Raw genomic sequence first — 20,627 nt, 5'->3', positions numbered from 1 at the left:
GCTGCTAGGGATAGTCACAGTGCTGTTGCTATTGGCAGCAAGCTTTTTGTATACGGTGGTGATCGCGGTGATAGGTTTCATGGTGATGTGGATGTTCTGGATACAGATACAATGACTTGGACAAAGGTATTAGCTTCACCTTACTCTATTTTACGGCTATGGTGTCACAATCCCAAAGAGTTTTTGAAGAAAAACTTGTGTAAATGTAGTGAGATGATTCTGATTTTCTTAACAGCTTGCTGTTCAAGGATCTGCGCCAGGCGTTAGAGCAGGCCATACTGCTGTGAATATTGGGACAAAGGCAAGTCATGCCACCTGTTTTTGCTGAAAGTCTTTGGTTCTTCGTGAAGAGAGTTAATATGCTTTTCATGGTCTGCAGGTTTATGTCATTGGAGGTGTTGGGGACAAGCATTACTACAATGATGTCTGGGTACTTGATGTGAGTGCCTGTTCGTGGACTAAGCTCGATATATCTGGGCAGCAACCTCAAGGGAGGTTTTCTCACACTGCGGTTGTTACGGACTTGAATATTGCCATTTATGGAGGGTAACTGAAAGTTTCGGTTTCGTGTCTGTGGCTTTTGTTATGAACAAGACATCATCCCATATAATTTTCACATGTATCTTAACTTTATTTCTCGGTTTTTTTTTTGTGTGTGTGTGTGTGCAGGTGCAGAGAGGATGAGCGTCCTCTCAACCAGCTGTTGGTGTTGCAACTTGAAGCAGAACATCCCAATGGTCGATACAACATATCCATGCGCAAGATCTTTGGAAACCATTGGAATCAAGAAAAGAGAAGATTTCTCCGAGGAGCTGCGAACAATTCGGTAATGAATCTAATTACTCTCAATATGCAAACACTTAACCTCCTGTTAAATATGACTGTTCAAGTTGGGAGGATTATTAATATATGCTGTGAAGCAGACAATGTTTCCGGGGAACAATGAAATAGCCGGCAAGGGCTCTCAGGAATCAGAAGAATCAAAACAACCTTTTCAGTTCAGTTCAGGTAGTCTTCATAACAAAATCCTTGTCCCGACCAGCACAGCTCAAGACATCCCACGTCAATAACTCGAATATTTCCTTTCAGATACTCTGCATCCTACGAAGAAAAGAACTACAAATCTTAAGGCATGGGAGATTGATTCAGAACAAGAAGAGCATTCACTTTCTCTTTCTCAACATTCATCCCCATCACAATCTGATCAAGAACAGTTCCCAGTTCATAGATCAGTCGATTCCCTCACATCCTACCAAGGGCTTAATTTTTTTAGGCAGTTAAACAAAATTCCGAGAAATTGCCGGGCTGATGATGTTGCAAGTAACCAGAAACAACCTAGAACTATAGTCGAAAGAACCCCGTACAGTCTTCAAATTTCAAGAGAGAATGAGAGAGCAGAACAGTATGTTCATGCTGGGCTTGGCAGGCAAGGAACACCATTCCCACCAATGGAACATAGACCCGTGGAGGCAGGGTCAATTCAAAACCTGGTAAAATCACAATGTCAATACTCTGCATCGATCCGTGCTAAGCATCCTCAAAAAATCTTGTTGCTCTGTTAGTTTTTCTTTCTGTTCTGCTAATACATGCTTTTCATCCTCGTCTCTTACTTTGTAGGTTGGTGCTGAGGTCCGAGGAAAAGTTGACGGAGCCTTCGACTCAGGCCTTCTAATGACTGCAACTGTCAATGGAAAGATTTTTAGAGGGGTCTTGTTTGCACCTGTAAGCTCTCACTGCAAACCTTATTTTGCACTATATTCAAGTATTTTTCGAATTCTTATTGAAACTCTATCTATTTCATCTGTCAGGCACCCTGTGTAGCACCACCAAGGGCCATTCTAGCTCAAAATCATGCATCTCCAGGAACCCAAATCCACACTGTCCAGCAGTTTCCAAACTCAAATCATACAGATTCCTTAAAGCCCTCTCATCATCCAACAACATTCCCCAAGCCAGAATCTGGTCAGAGTTTTCGACAAACTCAAATGACAAGAACATATCCGGTAATTAGAGCTGCTCCATCATTAGGCAAAGAACCAAAGCCAAGGAGTGATCTTCAAGGTGTGATTCTAACACTAGGAGGACCTGCAAGCGGTCATGTTGGACAAGTCTAAAGTTCAAAATGCGCGGTAGTTAATTTCCCTAGCCTTGTATATCTAAAGTAATTTTCATTTCCCTTTTTCATGATGGTTCTAAAAATCCAGGCTTCAAGATCTGGGCAATTCAGCTTTGTCTGAAGTCGGTCTTTTGTGCAAACCATCAGCTTGATTGTAAGCTTAAAGTAGGTATTAAGAGCTTAAGTCACACGTTTTGAATCTTGATCCTGGTCTGCTGAGAGTGTTAACTAATGAGTGAACGAAATCTGAAAACGTTGGGAGCTTGTACATATCTAACTTATTGTTGGTATCTTCGTAATGTGTGGCAGAAGCAGCACAGTATCGCAAGAGGATGAACTTTTGTTAAGCAAAATTGCTGTTCTTTTTTGCTGCTCATTTTGCTGCTTGCTTGATACAAGACACGGAGGCTAGCAAATGCATGGTGGTAGTGGCCTCCTTCTACCTACAAGGAAGTCATGGTGTTCCTATATAGGATCATCATGACTTCCTTCCTAGTTGGTACAAAGAGGCCACTACGAATAGTTATCAGAGACCGAGCATGTGATCTGATCTGACCTTTACTCGAGATTTGAATTGTGGTTGGTCGAGTCGATTGTGAAGATAATCTATTTTAGATAAAATATTTTTAAAAATATATATATATATATATTACATAAATATCCTGGAAGTACAAAGACAACTAGCTTTTCGAATTAGAGTTGAAAAGCAATACAAAAATAAGTACTTAAAAAAAAAGGAAAAATAATAGGAACAAAAATAAATTGCATGGATATTTGAATAAGGGGAACATGATGAATAAAAGTTTATTTATTTTTGTGTTTTAAAAATATTTAAAAAAATTAAATTTTATTTTTTATTTTAAATTCGTATTGTTAAATTATTTTAATGTGGAAGATGTAAAAAATAATTTTTAAAAAATTAAAAAACACTTTAAAAAATAATAACCACTGTATTCTTAAACACTCTTTAAATTATTAGTGTTGGGGCTTTCATGCCCATTTGTTTATTGATTTGTTGTATTTTATCAAAATGTTTATTTTAACATTTGGAATTATAATTAATAATGTTTTGAAAATATATTTAAATAAAAAATAAATTAATATTTTTATTTAATTTTGATAAACTAATATTCGAAATTAAAAATATTATTTCAATATATTTTAATTAAAAAACACTTTTAGAAATATAAATGTGTTTTTTCATATTTTTTTTAAATATTTTTTATTTAAATTATTTTTTATATTTTTATTTATGTGTTAATATCTCAAATAATTTTTTAAAAATATTATTTTAATATAATTTTAAATAAAAAAAATACTTTCATGATAAAAACAACACTTACGGTATACTAAAACAAATATTTTTTATACTGTTTTTAGCTTGAGACATGAATTTTATCGCGACTAGACAAACGGGCCCCCGCCTGACTGACATGGTTCCCATCAGACAGCTTGGAAATGTTAAAGAGAGCACCCGCGCATCTCGCGCGATACTGTCTTCAGAACCAGAGAGAGAGAGAGAGAGAGTGGTAAAAGGAGTCACTTTCAACCGTCCGATCTGTCCCCACGTCATGATGTGTGTGTTTGATTGATGATTTAGGAGATTTTTCTACTGTCACTGCCTGTCTTTTCACACTTTGTCATTTCAGAAATCACCTCTTTCCTCACCCTGCGTGCGTCATCCAAGAAAAAAGAACCTGGTAAACTGCATTTTCGCCCTTATATATTCATCCGTATTTCTTTTCCATCCTTATAGACTAAAATAATTTCAATATGGTCCCTGACCCTTAAATGCCTAACAGAATTCCCGACGAAAAACCCACTTTTCCCATCAGCATTTCTTCATGGTTTTTCGAACGCTGGGCTGATATTAAAAGAATCACTCTATACGAGCCAGAGTGAACATTCTAAAATGATAGAAATATATTTTTTATTATTATTTTAATCAATTTTACCATTAAACTATTTTGATTTCTCGATTAAGGATTTCCATTAGAATATCTAAGAAAAAAAACATATTATCTAGGAAACCTAAGATTGGGCGCTGAGTAAAAATAGAAAAATAAGATAGGAAGCATGGTGTAATAGGATAAGGTAAAATAAATTATACAGGAAACTTATATTAGGGGGGAAAATAGGAAATAAATATTCAAAAAGTTGTATTGAAAATACAGGAGACATATTTGTATTAAATAAGTGTATCATAAAAATTTATACGGTATTATAATCTTTTGAAAGGATTTAAAAATATTGTAGTAAGTGAAGTTTGTGATTTTATATTTTAAATAAAAAAAATAAAATGATTAAATAATGACTTTGTATTTGAAACACACACACCTTTAGCCAACGTGCCGATCTTTTAAAATTAAAATAATATAAAATATATTAATAAAATATTTACTAAATATCCAAAGAAATTATTCTTAAATTATATTTTAGTAATATAGTTATTTAGTACGCGCTATACAATAGATTTACCTTTTAACTTCTAAAAAAAATTAAAAGTAGGACCCGACTTATTTGAGTCATGCCAATATTATTTTGGTGTTTACCCAACCTGATCCAAGTCCGATCTTGAGTTAGTTCTGCAATAGGTCATGTAAAATCCAAGGTTATTTGGTTATGTATATAGTAGGATTCAAGTTTATTTTTGAATCCTGCAGCTATTAATTTGTATGTAATTTATAAATAAAAATAAAATTAAGTATAATTTGATAAAATTATTATTATAATTAATTTAATAAAATTAGTTAATGATATGATATTTTCTTTTAAATTCACCAGTTATTTTATTAATAATATTAATTACAATAAAATATACTCTTATAACTTTTATTAAAAGTAATAATATTTATAACACATGTCATAATATTTCTAGTATCAATATTATTAATTATTATAAAAACAATATTATTTATAATTCAAGAAATAATAATATTTTTTATATTAATATTATTAATTATACTAAACAAATATATTAAGAAAAATATAATATTAATTATACCAAAAAATAATATTAAGAGAATAAATAATAATAGTTCTGAGATCAACACTATTAATTAAACCAAAAAAAATATTTTCGACACCAATATTATCAATTATATAAAAAAATATATTAATTTTTTTAATATTAATTATACTAGAAAAACAATATCAACAAAACAAACAATAATATTTTTACTATTAATACTCTAAAAATTAATTGTATTAAAAAAATTAAAATATTAATAATAATATTTTTAATACCAATAATTGTAATTATATTAAAAATATAGGCAATCTAGGCAACACGTGCAATTGAGCTAAATTCAAGAAGAAGTAAATAAGGCGCCAAATAGCGTTGTAGAGCGGGCTTGGCGTGGTGTTGCCAAAGCATGATGGGACTCTTGATCTTACTACATCCAAGATCTAATTTTATTCTGGATTTTGCCCGTCAAGCCCAAAGTTAGCCTTGCGCCATGCATGTGAATACTCAAACTAAAGTGCCTCCTGACGCTTGGATTTTCTGCTCTCAGAGAAAACTCAAGCATTATATCTCCTAATATTATTTTTTTATTGTAATAATAGTTTTTTAAAATTCATTGATGATGATGATAGTATTTGCACTCTTGTAAATTTCAATAAAAATTCTATAATTTTTATAATACAAATAATAATATTTCTAGTAGCAATAATATGAATTATTATAAAAATCATATTATTTTATAACACTAACTATAATAATATTTCAGAGATTAATACTATTAACTATACTAAAAAATAATATTAATAAAACAAATAATAATAATTTTGAGATCAACACTATTAATTAGACTAAAATAATAATAATATTTTTCATATCAATACTATCAATTATACCAAAAAAAAATATACACCAAGAAAAAATATAATAATTCTTTAAATATTAATTATATAAATAAAACAAATAATAATATTTTTCTTATCAATACTCTGAAAATTGATTATACTAGAAAAAAAAAATAATATTTTTAATATTAATACTTATAATTATACTAAAAATATAAGTACCGGGTGGCGTAGTGTTTATCCAGTCCCAGACAGGCAACCCAATCACTGTATATACACAGCCCCAGAAGGCAAACTTCCAGCCTAGCACTCGAGGCCTGCAAATTATAGCCTAAAAGCACTTATAGTATACAGTGCCCGCCAGCGTAGTGTAATTTACAGTGAATTCAATCAACAATAAACAGTGATCTGCACTTCAATAATACACTGACGAGTTTTACTCCAGAGTACTGTTTGAAAATATTACACTGACGAAGGCGGGTCCGATATAAACAGATAGTACCAAGCCTTTATAAATCCACACGGGCCCATAAAGTTCATCTGACTCCTATTTCATTAACAATAAAAATTGCTTGCAGGGCTTTTCTTAAACCAGCATGCATTGTATGTTTTAAATTGCGGTCGTTTTCTGGTTTTTTTTTGTTTGTTTTAAAAATATATTTTATTTTTTAAAAATATTTTAAATTAATTATTTTTAGTATTTATTAATAATTTTGATGTACTTGATATAAAATAAATATTTTAATTTATTTTTAATTAAAAAATACTTTTAGAAATTACCATACGTTGTGATATCAAAATTCCAGTTATTTTATCATCAATAACAATCTCTTTTTAAAATAAAAAAAGATAGAGAAAAAAGAGAGGAAGATGATCATATATAATGAAATTGGAATTTTTTTTATTAATATAAATATTTGGGTTAATTTATATTTATCTTAATTAATTTTATATATCAAAAAATTAATAATTAAATAAATCTTTGATGATCATCACATTAACTTAAACTCAAAACCAAAAGGAAAGCAAACCTTTTAATAATAGAATTAAAACTATAACACACAGTAGGAGAGGGGGAACAATTGAATGCTCTTAAGGGTTTTTTTTTTTTCCTCTTTAATGTGTTTGAACTAAGAAAACACTTGTTTTGCAATTGTTTGTTTTAAAAATATATTTTATTTTTCAAAAATATTTTTAGTATTTATTAATAATTTTGATGTACTTAATATAAAACAAATATTTGAATTTATTTTTAATTGAAAAATATTTTTAGAAATTACCATACGTTTGTAATATCAAAATTCCCTGTTGTTTTATCATCAATAACAACCTCTTTTTAAAGAAAAAAAGATGGAGAAAAAAAAGAAGAAAATAATTATATACAATGAAATTGAATTTTTTTTTATTAATATGAATGTTCGGATGAATTTATATATATTTTAATTAATTTTATATATTAAAAATTTAATAATTATATAAATTTTTAGTAATAATCACATAAACAATTACATGAATTCAAAACCAAAAGGAAGCCAACTTTTAATAATGGAATCAAAACTATAACACACAGCTGGGGAGGGGGGAACAATTAAATGCTCTTACGGTTTTTTTTTCCTCTTTTTAATGCGTTTGAACTAAGAAAACACTTGTTTTGCACAATATATTTTACAAGAAAATGTTTTTTGAATTTTTTTCACATCAATACTGTATTAAAAAATTTATCACTATAAAATATGTCATGATTAATCTTTAAATTTAATGTTTTTATTTAAAAAAATTCATAAAATATTTTATGGGTAATAATCAATACCATCTACTTATTTTAAACACCAACACATCCACTTTATTATCATTCTCGCTCCATTATCGTAGTGCTGTATCCAACCACCACCACATTTCTCCCTGCCATTGTTACGGGTACGTCTGGTATTCTTTCTTTTACTTGCTTGCTTCACTTCGATGTGTCGGGGTTCACTTCCGATAGCTTTCTCAGGCGATAAGAATATTTCTTCCATTTCTTAATTCTTGAAATTAAAATATTAAAGTCGAAATCAAGAAGAATTTACTCTTTTTAAAGTATTCTGGGTTGATAAAAAGTGTCGTGTGTGTTCTTGGAATCATTTGATGCCAAATCTTGTTGCTTGATTGATATTGTATGTTATTTTTTATTTGGATATATATTAAATTTTTTTTTTTATTTTTAATAATAAAATGTTAACAATATGAAAAATATTAATTTTATGTTTTTTTTAAAATACATTTAAATACATGTAGAAATATAATACCAGACAAATACCTAGTTTCAATTGATATATTAACAAACAACTAGAGCAAAAGGAGATTTCATTTTAGCCCTTTTCATATATTACTGTTCCTTGCTATAGTGTAATGATTTTTTTATTTTTCATAAAAAAATTACATGCCTTTAGACTAGGGTTATTTTAATATTTTTAATAAGATGTATTATTTGTTATTGATTTATTTTGAAATATCTGTGCCTATTTAATATTTTATGAACAATAAAATAACCCAAAAAGGCAAAAAAAATTATTAGTCAATAATAAGAAAAACATAGCCTCAGTTAAAAAAAAGAAGCCATTTTCAACATATCTTAACCTAAAATACTAGGAAATCATTTTGATATATCTATTAATAGCTTTAAACAACCCAAAAAATAACTTAAAAATATAAAATCAACTTGAAATAAAAAATATTATTACTGTCAAACCCATCTTTTTAAGCAATGAAAAGATTACTGTCAAACCCATCTTTTTAAGCAATAAAAAAAAACAATAAAATAAAATTTTTATAATTAAATGAAAGTCATTAATATTAATAACAACTATTTTTATAGTAAGAATCGTTGTAAACGACGAATTTTTCTTTATACTGAAACCTGACGAGCTCCTTTCTCTCATCTAAGAAAAACCTAAAAAATAAGAGAATAAAATTTGGTGTCAAATCGAATTTCTTGCAACTAAAAGGAATGATTAACTGTTAACAAAAAAAAGACGGGGGCTAAAATAAACTTTCAAAGAGAAATTCGAAATTATCACCTATTTTTTCTGTTTTCTTCACTTTGGTCTAAAAAAAGAAAAGAGAAGAAGTCATTGGGTGTTAATTTGTACTCAAAAGAGTTCAATTGTGCAAAAAGATATTCACGGATTAAATTAAAGATTAAAAAAAAAAACTAACTATTTCAATGGACAGTGACACGTGAGTGAGAGAGGACGGTAGTACACATTGCAAGATAAAAACATCTCATGACTTTTAGTTTTCTTATAATTGGAAATGAGTGTGACAAGGGGATTGCATTAAGAAATTTTTAGAATAGAGGAATCAATTACAGAAAAGAAAAGCATAGGGACTATATTAAAAATATTAAACGTAAAGGGACCAGACTAGAAATTCTGCAGCTTGGCTTGGAATGGAGAAGAGAGTGATCCGAGACTAAGCGCAAACACAGGACTTTGGCATGTTATACAAAGATGAGGATGTCAATGAATCATACACCATGTTACTGTCTTTTGACATCACAACCACTCTCTTACCTCCTTAACCAAAACCCACCACCTCCTCCTTTCTCTGTCCAATTACGCACCTCCACCTGGCTAGTTATCCTACTCGTACTATTAATCCACCAAAAATCCAATCTTTAAGTCGATACCCTCCTCTATCTTTCTCGTTGGTTGTTTTTAGAAGGCGATTCAAGGGTTTTCAGGCCTTTTGGCCGCGACCCAGATAGGTAAATTGCTTGTTCTTGGTCTCTATTCGGTTGTTTTGGTGTTTTTTGAAGATTTGCAAAATGGGTTTCTTGAGTCGTTTTGTAAGTGTGTTTGCTTCAAAGATTCTGCCTTTCTTGTTTTATTTCTATGAATCTGAATTTGTGACTGTTTTGGCGTGTTGATATTGGATAATCGGTAATAGATTTATAATATTTTATTTGGCCTCGTTGAGCTTGTTTATACATTAAATTGACAATTTTTTTTTTTTTTATAAATTTGAATTTTCTTTTCGTGTCATTAATTGTATTGCTTGGTGTATATGTGCCTTTTCAATAATCTTGGAATTTTTGTTCATAAATAAGCCCCTGATACTGTCTGATATGCGTTAATTGCTGTTATGTAGTTATCTGTGTTAAATTTCTTTTCTGGTACAACCTTCAAACTATAAAAGAAATTAATTTGTAAACTTTTTTTCTGTTTAGGAGACATGCGTTGTAGCCTGCAGTATTCACCTTCTCAATTATCAAATAGGTAGTTGCTGCTATATTGTAATGTTGCCAACTGAATTGTATGAAGTCAACGAGAATCTGTTAAGTGGTTATTGTATCGATGCAGACAGGATTGCTACTTGTTATATGTGCTGTGTTATTTGGGGCTTCATTTACAGTGTGGCATGAGTTGCTTAATGCAGTTTTGTGCTTAATCTGCCATCTGTGATGCAATTAAGAAACTTTTCCTTGAAAAGTTTGTGTTTTCTGACTTATTTCAACTTTCTTTCTTTGGTAGATAAGATCGGAACTAGGCTTCTGCTTTGTCCTGTTTATGGAGGGTTTTGGGTTTAGTGATTCAAACAGTGCTGTTAGGAAGAAGAGGAGTAATACATCCCGTCGTCCACGGAATGACTCACACACACCTTCCGATTACATTGATGTTTCATCTTTATCATCCACACCACCTTCAGAAACTGTAAGCAAAGTGTCAAGCGATGACAATAATGATTATGGTTCAATTTCACGAAAGAAAAAAGTCAGTTTGATTCTATGCAGTTCAAGAGCTTCTTCCACTAACCTTGCTGACTGTGAATCTTCCCAGAATATGATGAAGAATGAAGATGGAGGATTGGGAGAATCTGATGAAGCTTCCAACAATTGTTCTTTTCGAGGAAGTAACGAGCAGAGGCACAGTGGAGTCGATTCTAGAAGGTCCAGCGAAGGTGTCCTTGCTCCAGCTAATTGGAAAAGCACAACTAGCTCGGGGCATGTTGGAGGTTTTTCAGATGGAGTAGGAAATGAGAGTAAAGTGAAAGTGAAGCTTAAAGTTGGTGGTATCACACGAACTATTAATGCAAAGTCCGCATCTGATGGTGCATCTGCTGTTGGGTCATCATCTTCAAAATCTTCTCGCTTCCCAGATCCCCGGCAGAAGTTAATTGAGGTACTTTTCATTCAAAATTTGTTGAGTCTGGTATGGTGTTGTCTGCATTAGGTTTTGACAGTCACATCCACATGGACTGTCATATAGCAATCATTTAAATCCAGAATTTTGAGTTTGAGCATCCTTATATTCTCAGATGCAAGATCTGTAAGACTGTAATTATCTTCTTTCTAGTGGCAAACCCGTTCACTCCAACTAGATAAAACAAAACCATGTTAAGAGTTTCTCATTTGTGACAAATTCCTTGTACTTGTCAGCTTTCAATTCATGTCTAGAAATCATTATTCATTGTTTTTCCTCCTTTTTTGACCCAGTTGACAATGTTTTGCTACAAGCCTACAACATTTTATGTCTGCTAATTATGTAAGCACTACTAGTTGCAGCTAACTCAATCCTTGTTGCAGGAGAATTTGGATGACAACCATTCCTTTACTTCAGGTAAGGGAAGTGGTTTACGAGGAGTCCCGTGGAAGGATTTCTCCAGAAGTGGTCTAAATGTTAGGAAAACAGATGGTCTGAGAGGTGAGAATCTGTCTTCAAAGCAAACTGATCAGTACGAGCCAGTTCGTAAAAGTAAGCGGGTTCCCAAGAAACGGCTATTAGATGGAGTGCTGGATGATGGAGGAGAGGATGATGATGAGATTCGCTACCTTGAAAAAGTCAAGACTTTGAAGGTCAGCACTGATTATGGTGCAGAGTTTGAAGATGAAGAGGGAGGAAGCAGGAAACAGCGGAAGATATTGAGAGTATTGAAGAGAAATGTTGATGGTCTATATGATGTAGATGCTGGAGATCATGGATCAACTAGATTTGGCAAGGAGGGTAAGAAATCTAAATCAGGGAGAGTATCTGAAGATACTGATTATGTGGAAGAGGAAGAATTGGGGTCAGATGGTGACCCTACATCTAAGAATAAGAAGCCAAGAAAAGAGTTTGCTGATCTATCAGTGGACTCCAAGAAGGAAATGACAGTCACGACACGTCAACGAGCACTTCAAACTGGCAAAGATGCCTCCTCTGGTTTTCCTAGTTTAATAGAGTTCCCAAATGGGTTACCTCCAGCTCCTCCTAAAAGTACCTAGTTGTTTTTGCTCCAGTGATCCTGTTTTTGAACATTTGTGGAATTTCCCAGACATTAAATTTGCTGATTGTTTTGATGACAGAGCAAAAAGAGAAACTCACTGAAGTGGAACAGCAGTTGAAGAGAGCTGAGGCTCTTCAAAGACGCAGGATGCAACTTGAAAAGGCAAATAGGGAATCTGAGGTTTACCCTGTTACTTTTACTTGCACGTATATTTTTTTTCTCTCTCATGGAAATCACAAAGATGTTGGAGAGAATTAAAGATTAATATTGACTGAAAATCTTAGGCTGAAGCAATCAGAAAAATACTGGGCCAAGATTCCACTAGGAAGAAACGAGAAGATAAACTGAAGAAACGGCAAGAAGAAATGGCACAGGTAATATATTGAGAATATGTGAGCATTCTCTGCTCGTCATTTCACCCTTCAACTTGCCTACTTATGCTGTTCAGTTTTTATGTTAATGTTAACGTTGGGGCATTTTAATTCTGTTCAGGAGAAAGCAGCAAATGCTATGGTACTTGCATCAGACCATGTTAGGTGGGTCATGGGTCCGTCTGGAACAACTGTAACATTCCCCGATGAAATGGGCTTGCCTAGTATATTTGACTCCAAGCCTTGCAGGTATGAGTTTCTCTCTTACAAAATGAAGGTCCTAGGTTATGTTCCTAAACAGGGCTTCTTTTTAAATTAATTTTAGAACAAACTGATTTTGCTCCTTGGGTGATTTCGTCATGAGGCACTGTGTAAGGTGCACGTTCAGGCATAGTTTAGAAAGTTCCTAAAACTAGGATGCTCATCCACCCTGTGGACTGTGTATTCTATAGTAGCAGCTGCTTTAGATTGTGTTCCAGCACACCTTGTATTGCCTATATCCCACATCTGCTATCTAGGCACATTGCTGTTTTTGCTGCTTTACACCTGATGATTTTGCTTTCATCTGGATTTCAGTTACCCTCCTCCCCGGGAGAAATGTGCTGCTCCATCGTGTACAAATCCATACAAGTACCGAGATTCGGAGTCAAAACTACCCCTTTGTAGTCTCCAATGCTACAAGGCAATTCATGAAAAGGTGCAACCTCTTACTGCCTGTTAAGATCAAGGTCCACCTGCACGAACCTACGAGTCCGGGTCTCCACGAACTTAGGAAGCACTAGCATTCCAGCTCCATTATCTGTAATCTCGAATAAGAGCTGGGGTGGAAGGCTTATGTAAAGCAACTATCGCCACCAAGCGGATGGGAGCATGGAGAAATTGCTGCTATAGTCACATATAATTGTTACATTTTAGAATTGTTCCTTTTAAATTATCATTTCATCTTGTAGATGGAAATGTGTTGTGGGTTTCAGGAGGAGGATTCAAATTGGGTCCCTGTTATATCCATCGTCCTTTCATTCATAGCCTTGAGTTCCCACTACCCCTTCTAAGATAAGAGAAGCTATAGCAAGATGATTTTAGCATCCGTGGAATTGTTTGACGTATCTTGGAGAGCTCGTTCTTGTATATATAAAAGAAAAAAACTTAATTATGAAAATAAATGCTTAAGGAAGTCTTTTCATTGTATTTGTTTATCATTACACCACGCACCAGCATCTTCCCGTTCGCCTGAGCTCAGCTACTGTTAACCGCAAGCACCATCCCACGTCGGCCCGAAAACAACCAGCAGCCACAAATTTAATTCCAAACCCACAAGCCCGTCTGAGAATAACGAAAGCTTAGAATATCATTAAATATCTCATATTCAATTTTTTTCAAATAATTTTGCCAAGACGGAATTCCATTGAGGGGTCATATTAAAGAAACATCTAGAGTAGAGGGACCAAATTTAAAAAAGTTCTTAAGAGTACAATGATGAATCTTGCTTTGTCCATAATCAAGTTAAAAAAATTAAAATGATAAATTAGTAAAAAATAAGTTACAATTAAAAGAAAATAAAAATAAAACACAAAAAATAAATTTATATGGATCATGATTAGGTGAGAAAATAAAAATAAAAATAAAAAAAGCAAGAAAAAATGAAAATTAAATAAGAAAGTCAACTTTTTGGTATAATAAATTTGTATTGAAGAAAAAAATTAAAAAAAATATTACCTTTTTAAGTTAGAGGTGAATATTTATTTAGTTTGTGAAAAAAGGAAAGAAATCAAGTTAATTTAAGTTTTTTTAGTGATGCAAGTCATCTTTTATTTATTATTTTTTAAAATATTATTATTATTATTTTACCTTTTTACCTTTTAATTTATTTAAATTGATATAAGAATAAGAATATGAAATTTAAAATAAATTATTTTTTTCACTTAAATAACAAAAATAAAAATTAGTAAGCTCAAATACAAAAAATAGAAAATTTCGCACGCCAAAAATATCATTAAGTCAGCTTAGAAACACAAAAACCCCTGTGACTCGCATAAATCCTTCCTTCACAGCTCCTCCAGAAACCTCTACCTCCCTCTCCAACACCCATGGCTAGGGCTCCAGGCAAGCATGGACGTGATCAAGCTCTGGTACATTTCTTTCCTTTTTTGATTTTTTAAGTTCTGTTTGGTTACTAAGAAAACTGTAATAACAATAAAATGAAAGCTCAAGCTTTATAATCATTTCCCTTTTCAAAACTTCATGATCACTGTATTTTTCTCCTAAACTTCTTCTTTTATGCTCTCTATTAATAATCTTTGAAAATCAAGTCTTTGTGTGTGTGTTTTTTTAAATGAAAGCTGGTATGAATAGGATTCTTGTCAATAAGGTTTTATTTTTATATATATATTTTTGGTGAAAACCCATTTTTGTTTCCAGGATTTCCAGGGGTTTTTGAATGATTTGCAGGATTGGGAACTTCTTAAGGACACTGATAAAAAGATGAAGAAGAAGTCACAAGCTTCTGATATGGTAAAGTTTCGATTCTTAATCAAGTTGTAGTACCTTTCAAGTCTTTTCAATGTAATTATAGGAATGAGAAATTGGTTGTTGAAAAAAATCATCTTTTATCATGAGAAGCTTGTAGCTTGTAAAAGAGACTTCAATCTTCTATTGCATGTTGCTCTTTTTTTTAAGCTCGCTGTTTTAGGTGGCTTAGGAATAGTGAGTCAAGCATGAATGTTTCTGGTATATGTTTCCATTGTGTGTTGTAAGTGATTTATTTGTTTGCTAGTAGAGTGATTTTACATGGTGCAGTTAATCTGTTCTTGGTTTGTTTTAGTGGAAAAATTGAGAGGTGTTGTGGGGACTGGTAGATTTGGATAATCCAATGCTCAGTACTGAATTGTTCTTGTCTGAGCGAAAACTTAAATGGCAATTGTCAGAATTCTTGCGGGTTTTGAGTGAGCTGTAGAGATGCTCAATTTAAAAGATCATTGATAAGTGCACTGGATGTTTCAATATGCTCTTATTCCAATATGAAAAGTCATGGCATACATGTGTTTTTGCATCCATGCATATGCTTAGAGCAATTATATGGGGTATAACAATTTCTTAACCAGTTAACAATGCTTCCTATACTCAGAAGATTGGTGAGGATGAAAGATCAACAGGGAAAACTTCTTCTGCTGTTGATTTTTCAAGTAGTTCAGGAATGTATGATCACTCAAGGAACTTTGATGCAATCAATCGCCTATCAAATAGTTTTGCAATTGATGAGAGTACTGTTGATGCTACCACGGAGAAAGAATTGGTATGAATCATCCTGTGATAGTACTTAAAAAAAGATTCAGTAGTAATGGTTTGTGCTGCTAAGTTTGCAAATTCTTAATTTATAGGGAAATGAGTATTTTAAGCAGAAGAAGTATAAGGAAGCTATAGAGTGCTATTCAAGAAGCATAGCGTTGTCACCAACAGCAGTAGCCTATGCAAATCGAGCAATGGCATATCTCAAAATCAAAAGGCAAGTTTTTCCTGTCTGATAGTGTTAGATTTAAGAAGTGTAGGTATGCTTGTAGAGTTCTTGTTGCTTAGTGTGATATACTTGCACAACTTTTGATTACCTGGCAGTGTTTGATCATCTTTGTTTTATCTTGTCATTTTATAGGTTGCTTTACTGCATGTGAAGATAATTTTCATGAATATGGCTAATTTTTTTAATTCGTTTTCTTTTTGCTCAGATTTCCAGAGGCTGAAGATGACTGTACAGAGGCTTTGAATCTAGATGATCGCTACATAAAAGCATACTCACGCAGAGCAACAGCAAGAAAGGAATTGGGGAAACTTAAAGAATCCATCGAGGGTGTGTTGATTCAAACCTACATATTGGTCTTCTCTGATTATCTAGTGATTCTTTTCCTGATAGTTTTTGATGATGACTGTATGATTTAATGAACATGACTTACTACAGATTCTGAGTTTGCTTTGAAACTGGAACCTAATAACCAGGAAATCAAGAAACAGTATGCTGAGGTCAAATCTTTGTACGAGAAGGCAAGTGACTATACCATATGTTGCTATTCTGGCTGTTACATTTCATTGATGCAATTCTTTGTAACTGTTGCTTTTATTTTTCACATGAAATTCTCCAGAAAGCATCTGAGTCTCTCAGAAGCTCCTTACAAGGAGCAAAAAAAGGAGGAAGGTCAGAAACAAGTGTCAATGGACATGCAGTGCATCCAGTCTCAAATGTTACTCGAAGGACTGGGGCATCTGCTTCTCAAAAAGATAAAGCTAAGGTAAAAATGAGATATCTGCCCTCAAGTGCTGAGTAGCTGTATGCCCAATGCAAATGTAAAGTTTTTCTTCTATCTCCCATTTCCCATCTCCCACCCCTCCTCCTCCTTTAGCAACTTCAATAGATGTTCTAGACCTATTTTCATGTCTCAATATTTGCTCTTGTTACTTGGAAGAAAAGGTAGCAGTTGTTTCACAAGCATATTCAAAATGATTGGAGTTTCTCAGATTCGAGACTCTACTATCTATGTTCAGGAAACACGGATATTTTTTCATTTGAACTTCTAAATTCTGGTGGCAGGAGAATGATGGAGATGGTGTTGTGAAGAAATCTGTCTATGTGGAAGAGATAAAGAACAAAAGCACAGGAGCTGGAAGCAGATCTGATGGTCAATTAGGCAATGATTCTCGTGCAAATGCTATTCCAAGTTCTAATGCAGAGATTATCCAGGTGTAGCATCACATCTGTGCATGGCTACCATTCTGTTGTGTGTGTGTGTGTGTGTTTGAGAGGTTGGTTTGTGTTCTTTATATTTTTTTTTATTTAAATAAACAGGGAAAATGGTTGTTTTGGCTTTTTTGTCCCAGCAGATGGGGAAAGGATGTCCATTCCACTTTAGGCATTAACAATCCCTTTCTATGGAATAGGATTACAAATCCTATTCCATTTCTCTTTCATTCTTACCTTGAACTGGTTCATTAAGCTTTTGTTTTTGCTGGTGTTTCTACTAGTTGCAAATTCTCTCTCTTTAAATCATGCAATATCAGGATGCCTTTGGAACAACAATATTCATATTGTTGCAAATTATATGGATTCATGTGGGACTGATGAAAGTGAAATGACATTGTAGCATGGTCATAAGTATATGCATTTTTTGACCTGAGAGTTGATTCAAGGGACAAAGCATGTATTGCTGTCTTTCTCCATTTGTCCTGTGTGCTGTCACACATGCATTGGAGCCAGGGCTCTTACCAAATCCATTGATTGGTATCTTTCTGCAGATAGCCACTAAAAATGGGATGTTTCTTTGTCTGCCCATAAATTGGATTAAGATTAAAACATATCTGGCACTATTATTTGCAGATTTCAAATGCCTCATGAGTGGATTCTTTACTGGAAAGTTCTTTAATCCATCCTGCTATCTCTGAACTTCAGTTGTGGCTACTTGTTACCACTTTGCTTGTGTAATTGTTGTTTCTGGTGATTAATATCTCATTTACTCTTTTGCAGAGAAATAACAGAGCTGGAAGGCAGGAGCTGAAGGCCTCAGTTAAAGAACTCGCTTCTCAAGCGGCTTCTCGAGCCATGGCTGAAGCTGCAAAAAACATTACACCTCCAAACTCAGCTTATCAATTTGAGGTTTCTTGGCGAGGCTTTTCTGGTGATCGTGCACTCCAGGCTCACCTCTTGAAGGTTTTTGTTTCAGTTTAAACTGATTTGCATTTCTTTTAGGATAAAGGACAAGGTCGGAAAACAAAACTTAACAAGCATGCAAAAAAATTGGCCTTTTCTCTGTGATGGTAAATTGAGATTGTCAAGCACGGGCACTTCAGGAGATGACCTTCTTTTTGGATAGTCTCTGGAAGCATAATGACTATATAAAAACAATAGAAATGCTGCTGCTACTTCCCTTTGTTCAAGTATAGATTCAGGAGGTTTAGTCATAGCTTTAATAAATGAGTGGATGTGGTAAGCATTTGATCAGGGCACTAATATTTATATTGATGTTCCTTTTATGCTTCTTCCCCATCCTAACTGGTTCATCCATTTGACAACTCATTGTTTTCTTTCCTGGCATTACTAGGTTACTACTCCAAGTGCATTGCCTCAGATATTTAAGAACGCATTGTCTGTTACTATTCTAATCGACATCATCAAGTGTGTGTTCTCCTTTTTCATGTAAGTAGATTTCTTCTGCTGTTTATGTTTTGGATGATTGGGCTGTGTTTGGGTTACTAGAGTTGTGACTCTCTTTTCGCTTGTTCCTCTGGCAGAAATGACATGGATTTGGCTGTCAAATATCTAGAGAACTTGACCAAAGTCCCAAGATTTGACATTCTTATCATGTGTCTTCCATCTACAGATAAAGCTGGTATGTTTATTTAATGCACCTTTTCAGATTCTAGAATCCTTGAAATGACATGTAATCTGTTAAGCCTTCTAATGTTTAATCATGTATGACTCAATTTGATGGCTTGTTTGAATTTGATCCGTGCACATGGTGCACAATAAATATTATGTATCAGCTCGAGCACCGGTCTTGCATGAACCATTTCACATGCACAATTCTTTGTATTATATTGAAGTACGTTTCAAACATGATTATTGCCATTAGTATTGATATGTGTGTGTGCGCTGACTTAATTACCATCTGAGCAGATCTTCTCAAGATGTGGGATGAAGTTTTCTGTAGTGAAGCAACGCCAATTGAATATGCTGAGATTCTCGACAAAATGCGATCCAGATACTGTCCTAAATGTTAACAGGCGGATAACATATTAAGTCTCTAGTATCTTATGTTGTTCATCCAATGCTATCTTTGTTGTAAGTAATTTTTTTTTTTTTTTGATGATCGAATTGTAAGTAATGAGTTCAATAGCTCCACCACTTTCTCTTAATGTACTTGGCGGGCACTTATCAAAAAATTTACTGAAATGTTGAGAAGTTCTTTTACATTCTTTTGCCACGGTCCTTTTCCGAGTCTGTCTTTTTTCATCTTTTTTGGGGATATCATCAGCATGGTGCTTGAAACAGCTTGATGTATGACTAGCACTTCATGAAAAGTAAAATGGACAGCAGCACAAATGCCATTGAAATGGTAATTAAGGGCAATACACCGAACATTATTGAAACTACACCTTGGATCAGGTTCCGAATCAGTATATTATGAAGTTGACCGGCCGGCTAGGCAGGCGAGGTGTTGTTTGCTTTTGAGGGCCTTGCATTTTAGGTGGAATCAACACCAAATTTTGTTCGATGGAACCAAGATGATGTGGAAAGCATGCTTAGCTTGTTCTCAGCTGCCAACCATCACTTCCCTCTATTTGATCAGTGAATGATTTGAGTGATGACCAATTACACGATAGTTGCCAACCATCACTTCCCTCTATTTGATCAATGAATGATGACCAATTACACGATAGCATGATTGTCATGATAACTCTCTCTTCACAGTCTTTCATCTCCTCAAGTATTCCGGTGATTTCATGTCTACGTTTGTTAGAGCTTCTTGTGGAATCTATATATAAACCGAGACACTTGGTGGTGCTCTTTATCAACAAGGCGTAGATAAAAATTGAAGATAAGATATTTAATCATGAAAACATAAAAAAATAAATCAAATATCTAATATTTTTTAAAATAACCGAATTACTATTCAACCCTAAACCAGACACTTTCACTTGTACCATATATCAAAAGTGACAAAAAAACAACTATGCAATCCTTTCTGGCTAATCTCTTTCTCAAATTTCCCATCCTGGTCAATTCAATTGTTCAATGACAATGAACTAGCGGTCCAAGTTAGATAGCCATGGCCCCCTGGTCTGTGCCCCACTCGTCATAATTGCTAGCCTTCCTTGTAGCTGGTAGTTGTGTTCATGCTTTCTTGAGTAGAGAGCATTCCAAATGGACACCATGCACCAACGAGGTTGTTGATTCTCAGGATAATCCAGAGTTCCTCAACTTTGGAATCGATATAATCCTAGTTTGAAGGGATCTCTTGTTGATTTTGGAAGCCATGTCTTCAATTTCCCACTAAAATCAAGGCAAGGAATAAAATACAGAGAGATCCCATGTGAGTTGCTTAGCATGC

General features: G+C 33.5%; 3 protein-coding genes across 8 annotated transcripts in view; all 3 read left to right on the top strand.

The window, feature by feature from the left end:
* LOC105125165 (acyl-CoA-binding domain-containing protein 4-like) overlaps nt 1–2,380 on the top strand; it is a 3,738-nt gene extending 1,358 nt beyond the window's left edge. Inside the window, exons 3-10 of one of the 2 annotated variants that reach the window (XM_011025491.1) lie at nt 4–126; nt 236–301; nt 380–546; nt 670–826; nt 924–1,008; nt 1,090–1,490; nt 1,618–1,722; nt 1,809–2,380. In XM_011025491.1, coding sequence (XP_011023793.1) covers nt 4–126; nt 236–301; nt 380–546; nt 670–826; nt 924–1,008; nt 1,090–1,490; nt 1,618–1,722; nt 1,809–2,114 — 1,410 coding nt within the window. In that variant the 3' untranslated portion in view covers nt 2,115–2,380. Of the gene's footprint in view, nt 127–235; nt 302–379; nt 547–669; nt 827–923; nt 1,009–1,089; nt 1,491–1,617; nt 1,723–1,808 lie in introns of both variants that reach the window. The other variant, XM_011025489.1, reaches the window with a different exon arrangement.
* Nucleotides 2,381–9,370: 6,990 nt separating this feature from the next.
* LOC105125164 (HIT zinc finger and PAPA-1-like domain-containing protein) lies at nt 9,371–13,704 on the top strand. The gene is made up of 8 exons (XM_011025488.1): nt 9,371–9,668; nt 10,435–10,614; nt 10,741–11,082; nt 11,487–12,156; nt 12,246–12,346; nt 12,451–12,540; nt 12,659–12,786; nt 13,114–13,704. The coding sequence occupies exons 2-8, from the start codon at nt 10,471–10,473 to the stop codon at nt 13,256–13,258; spliced, it is 1,620 nt and encodes a 539-aa protein (XP_011023790.1). The 5' UTR covers nt 9,371–9,668; nt 10,435–10,470; the 3' UTR covers nt 13,259–13,704.
* An 827-nt stretch (nt 13,705–14,531) lies between these two features.
* On the top strand, nt 14,532–19,491 carry TPR5 (Tetratricopeptide repeat (TPR)-like superfamily protein). 5 transcript variants are annotated; one of them, XM_011025487.1, is made up of 12 exons: nt 14,532–14,666; nt 14,986–15,048; nt 15,665–15,829; nt 15,915–16,039; nt 16,257–16,378; nt 16,487–16,569; nt 16,656–16,814; nt 17,114–17,263; nt 18,044–18,226; nt 18,618–18,712; nt 18,808–18,905; nt 19,193–19,491. In XM_011025487.1, exons 1-12 carry the CDS (start codon nt 14,625–14,627, stop codon nt 19,294–19,296), a joined length of 1,389 nt encoding a protein of 462 aa, XP_011023789.1. In that variant the 5' UTR covers nt 14,532–14,624; the 3' UTR covers nt 19,297–19,491. The 5 variants fall into 5 exon arrangements, with proteins under 5 accessions (XP_011023789.1, XP_011023788.1, XP_011023787.1 ...); XM_011025486.1 differs by having other exon boundaries at nt 15,662–15,829; XM_011025485.1 differs by having other exon boundaries at nt 14,956–15,048; nt 15,662–15,829; nt 16,668–16,814.
* The last annotated feature ends 1,136 nt before the right edge of the window (nt 19,492–20,627 follow it).

Source organism: Populus euphratica, unplaced genomic scaffold (assembly GCF_000495115.2).
Source record: "Populus euphratica unplaced genomic scaffold, PopEup_1.0 scaffold28.1, whole genome shotgun sequence".
Lineage (NCBI taxonomy): Eukaryota > Viridiplantae > Streptophyta > Magnoliopsida > Malpighiales > Salicaceae > Populus > Populus euphratica.
This window is presented reverse-complemented; position numbering and strand designations above follow the sequence as displayed.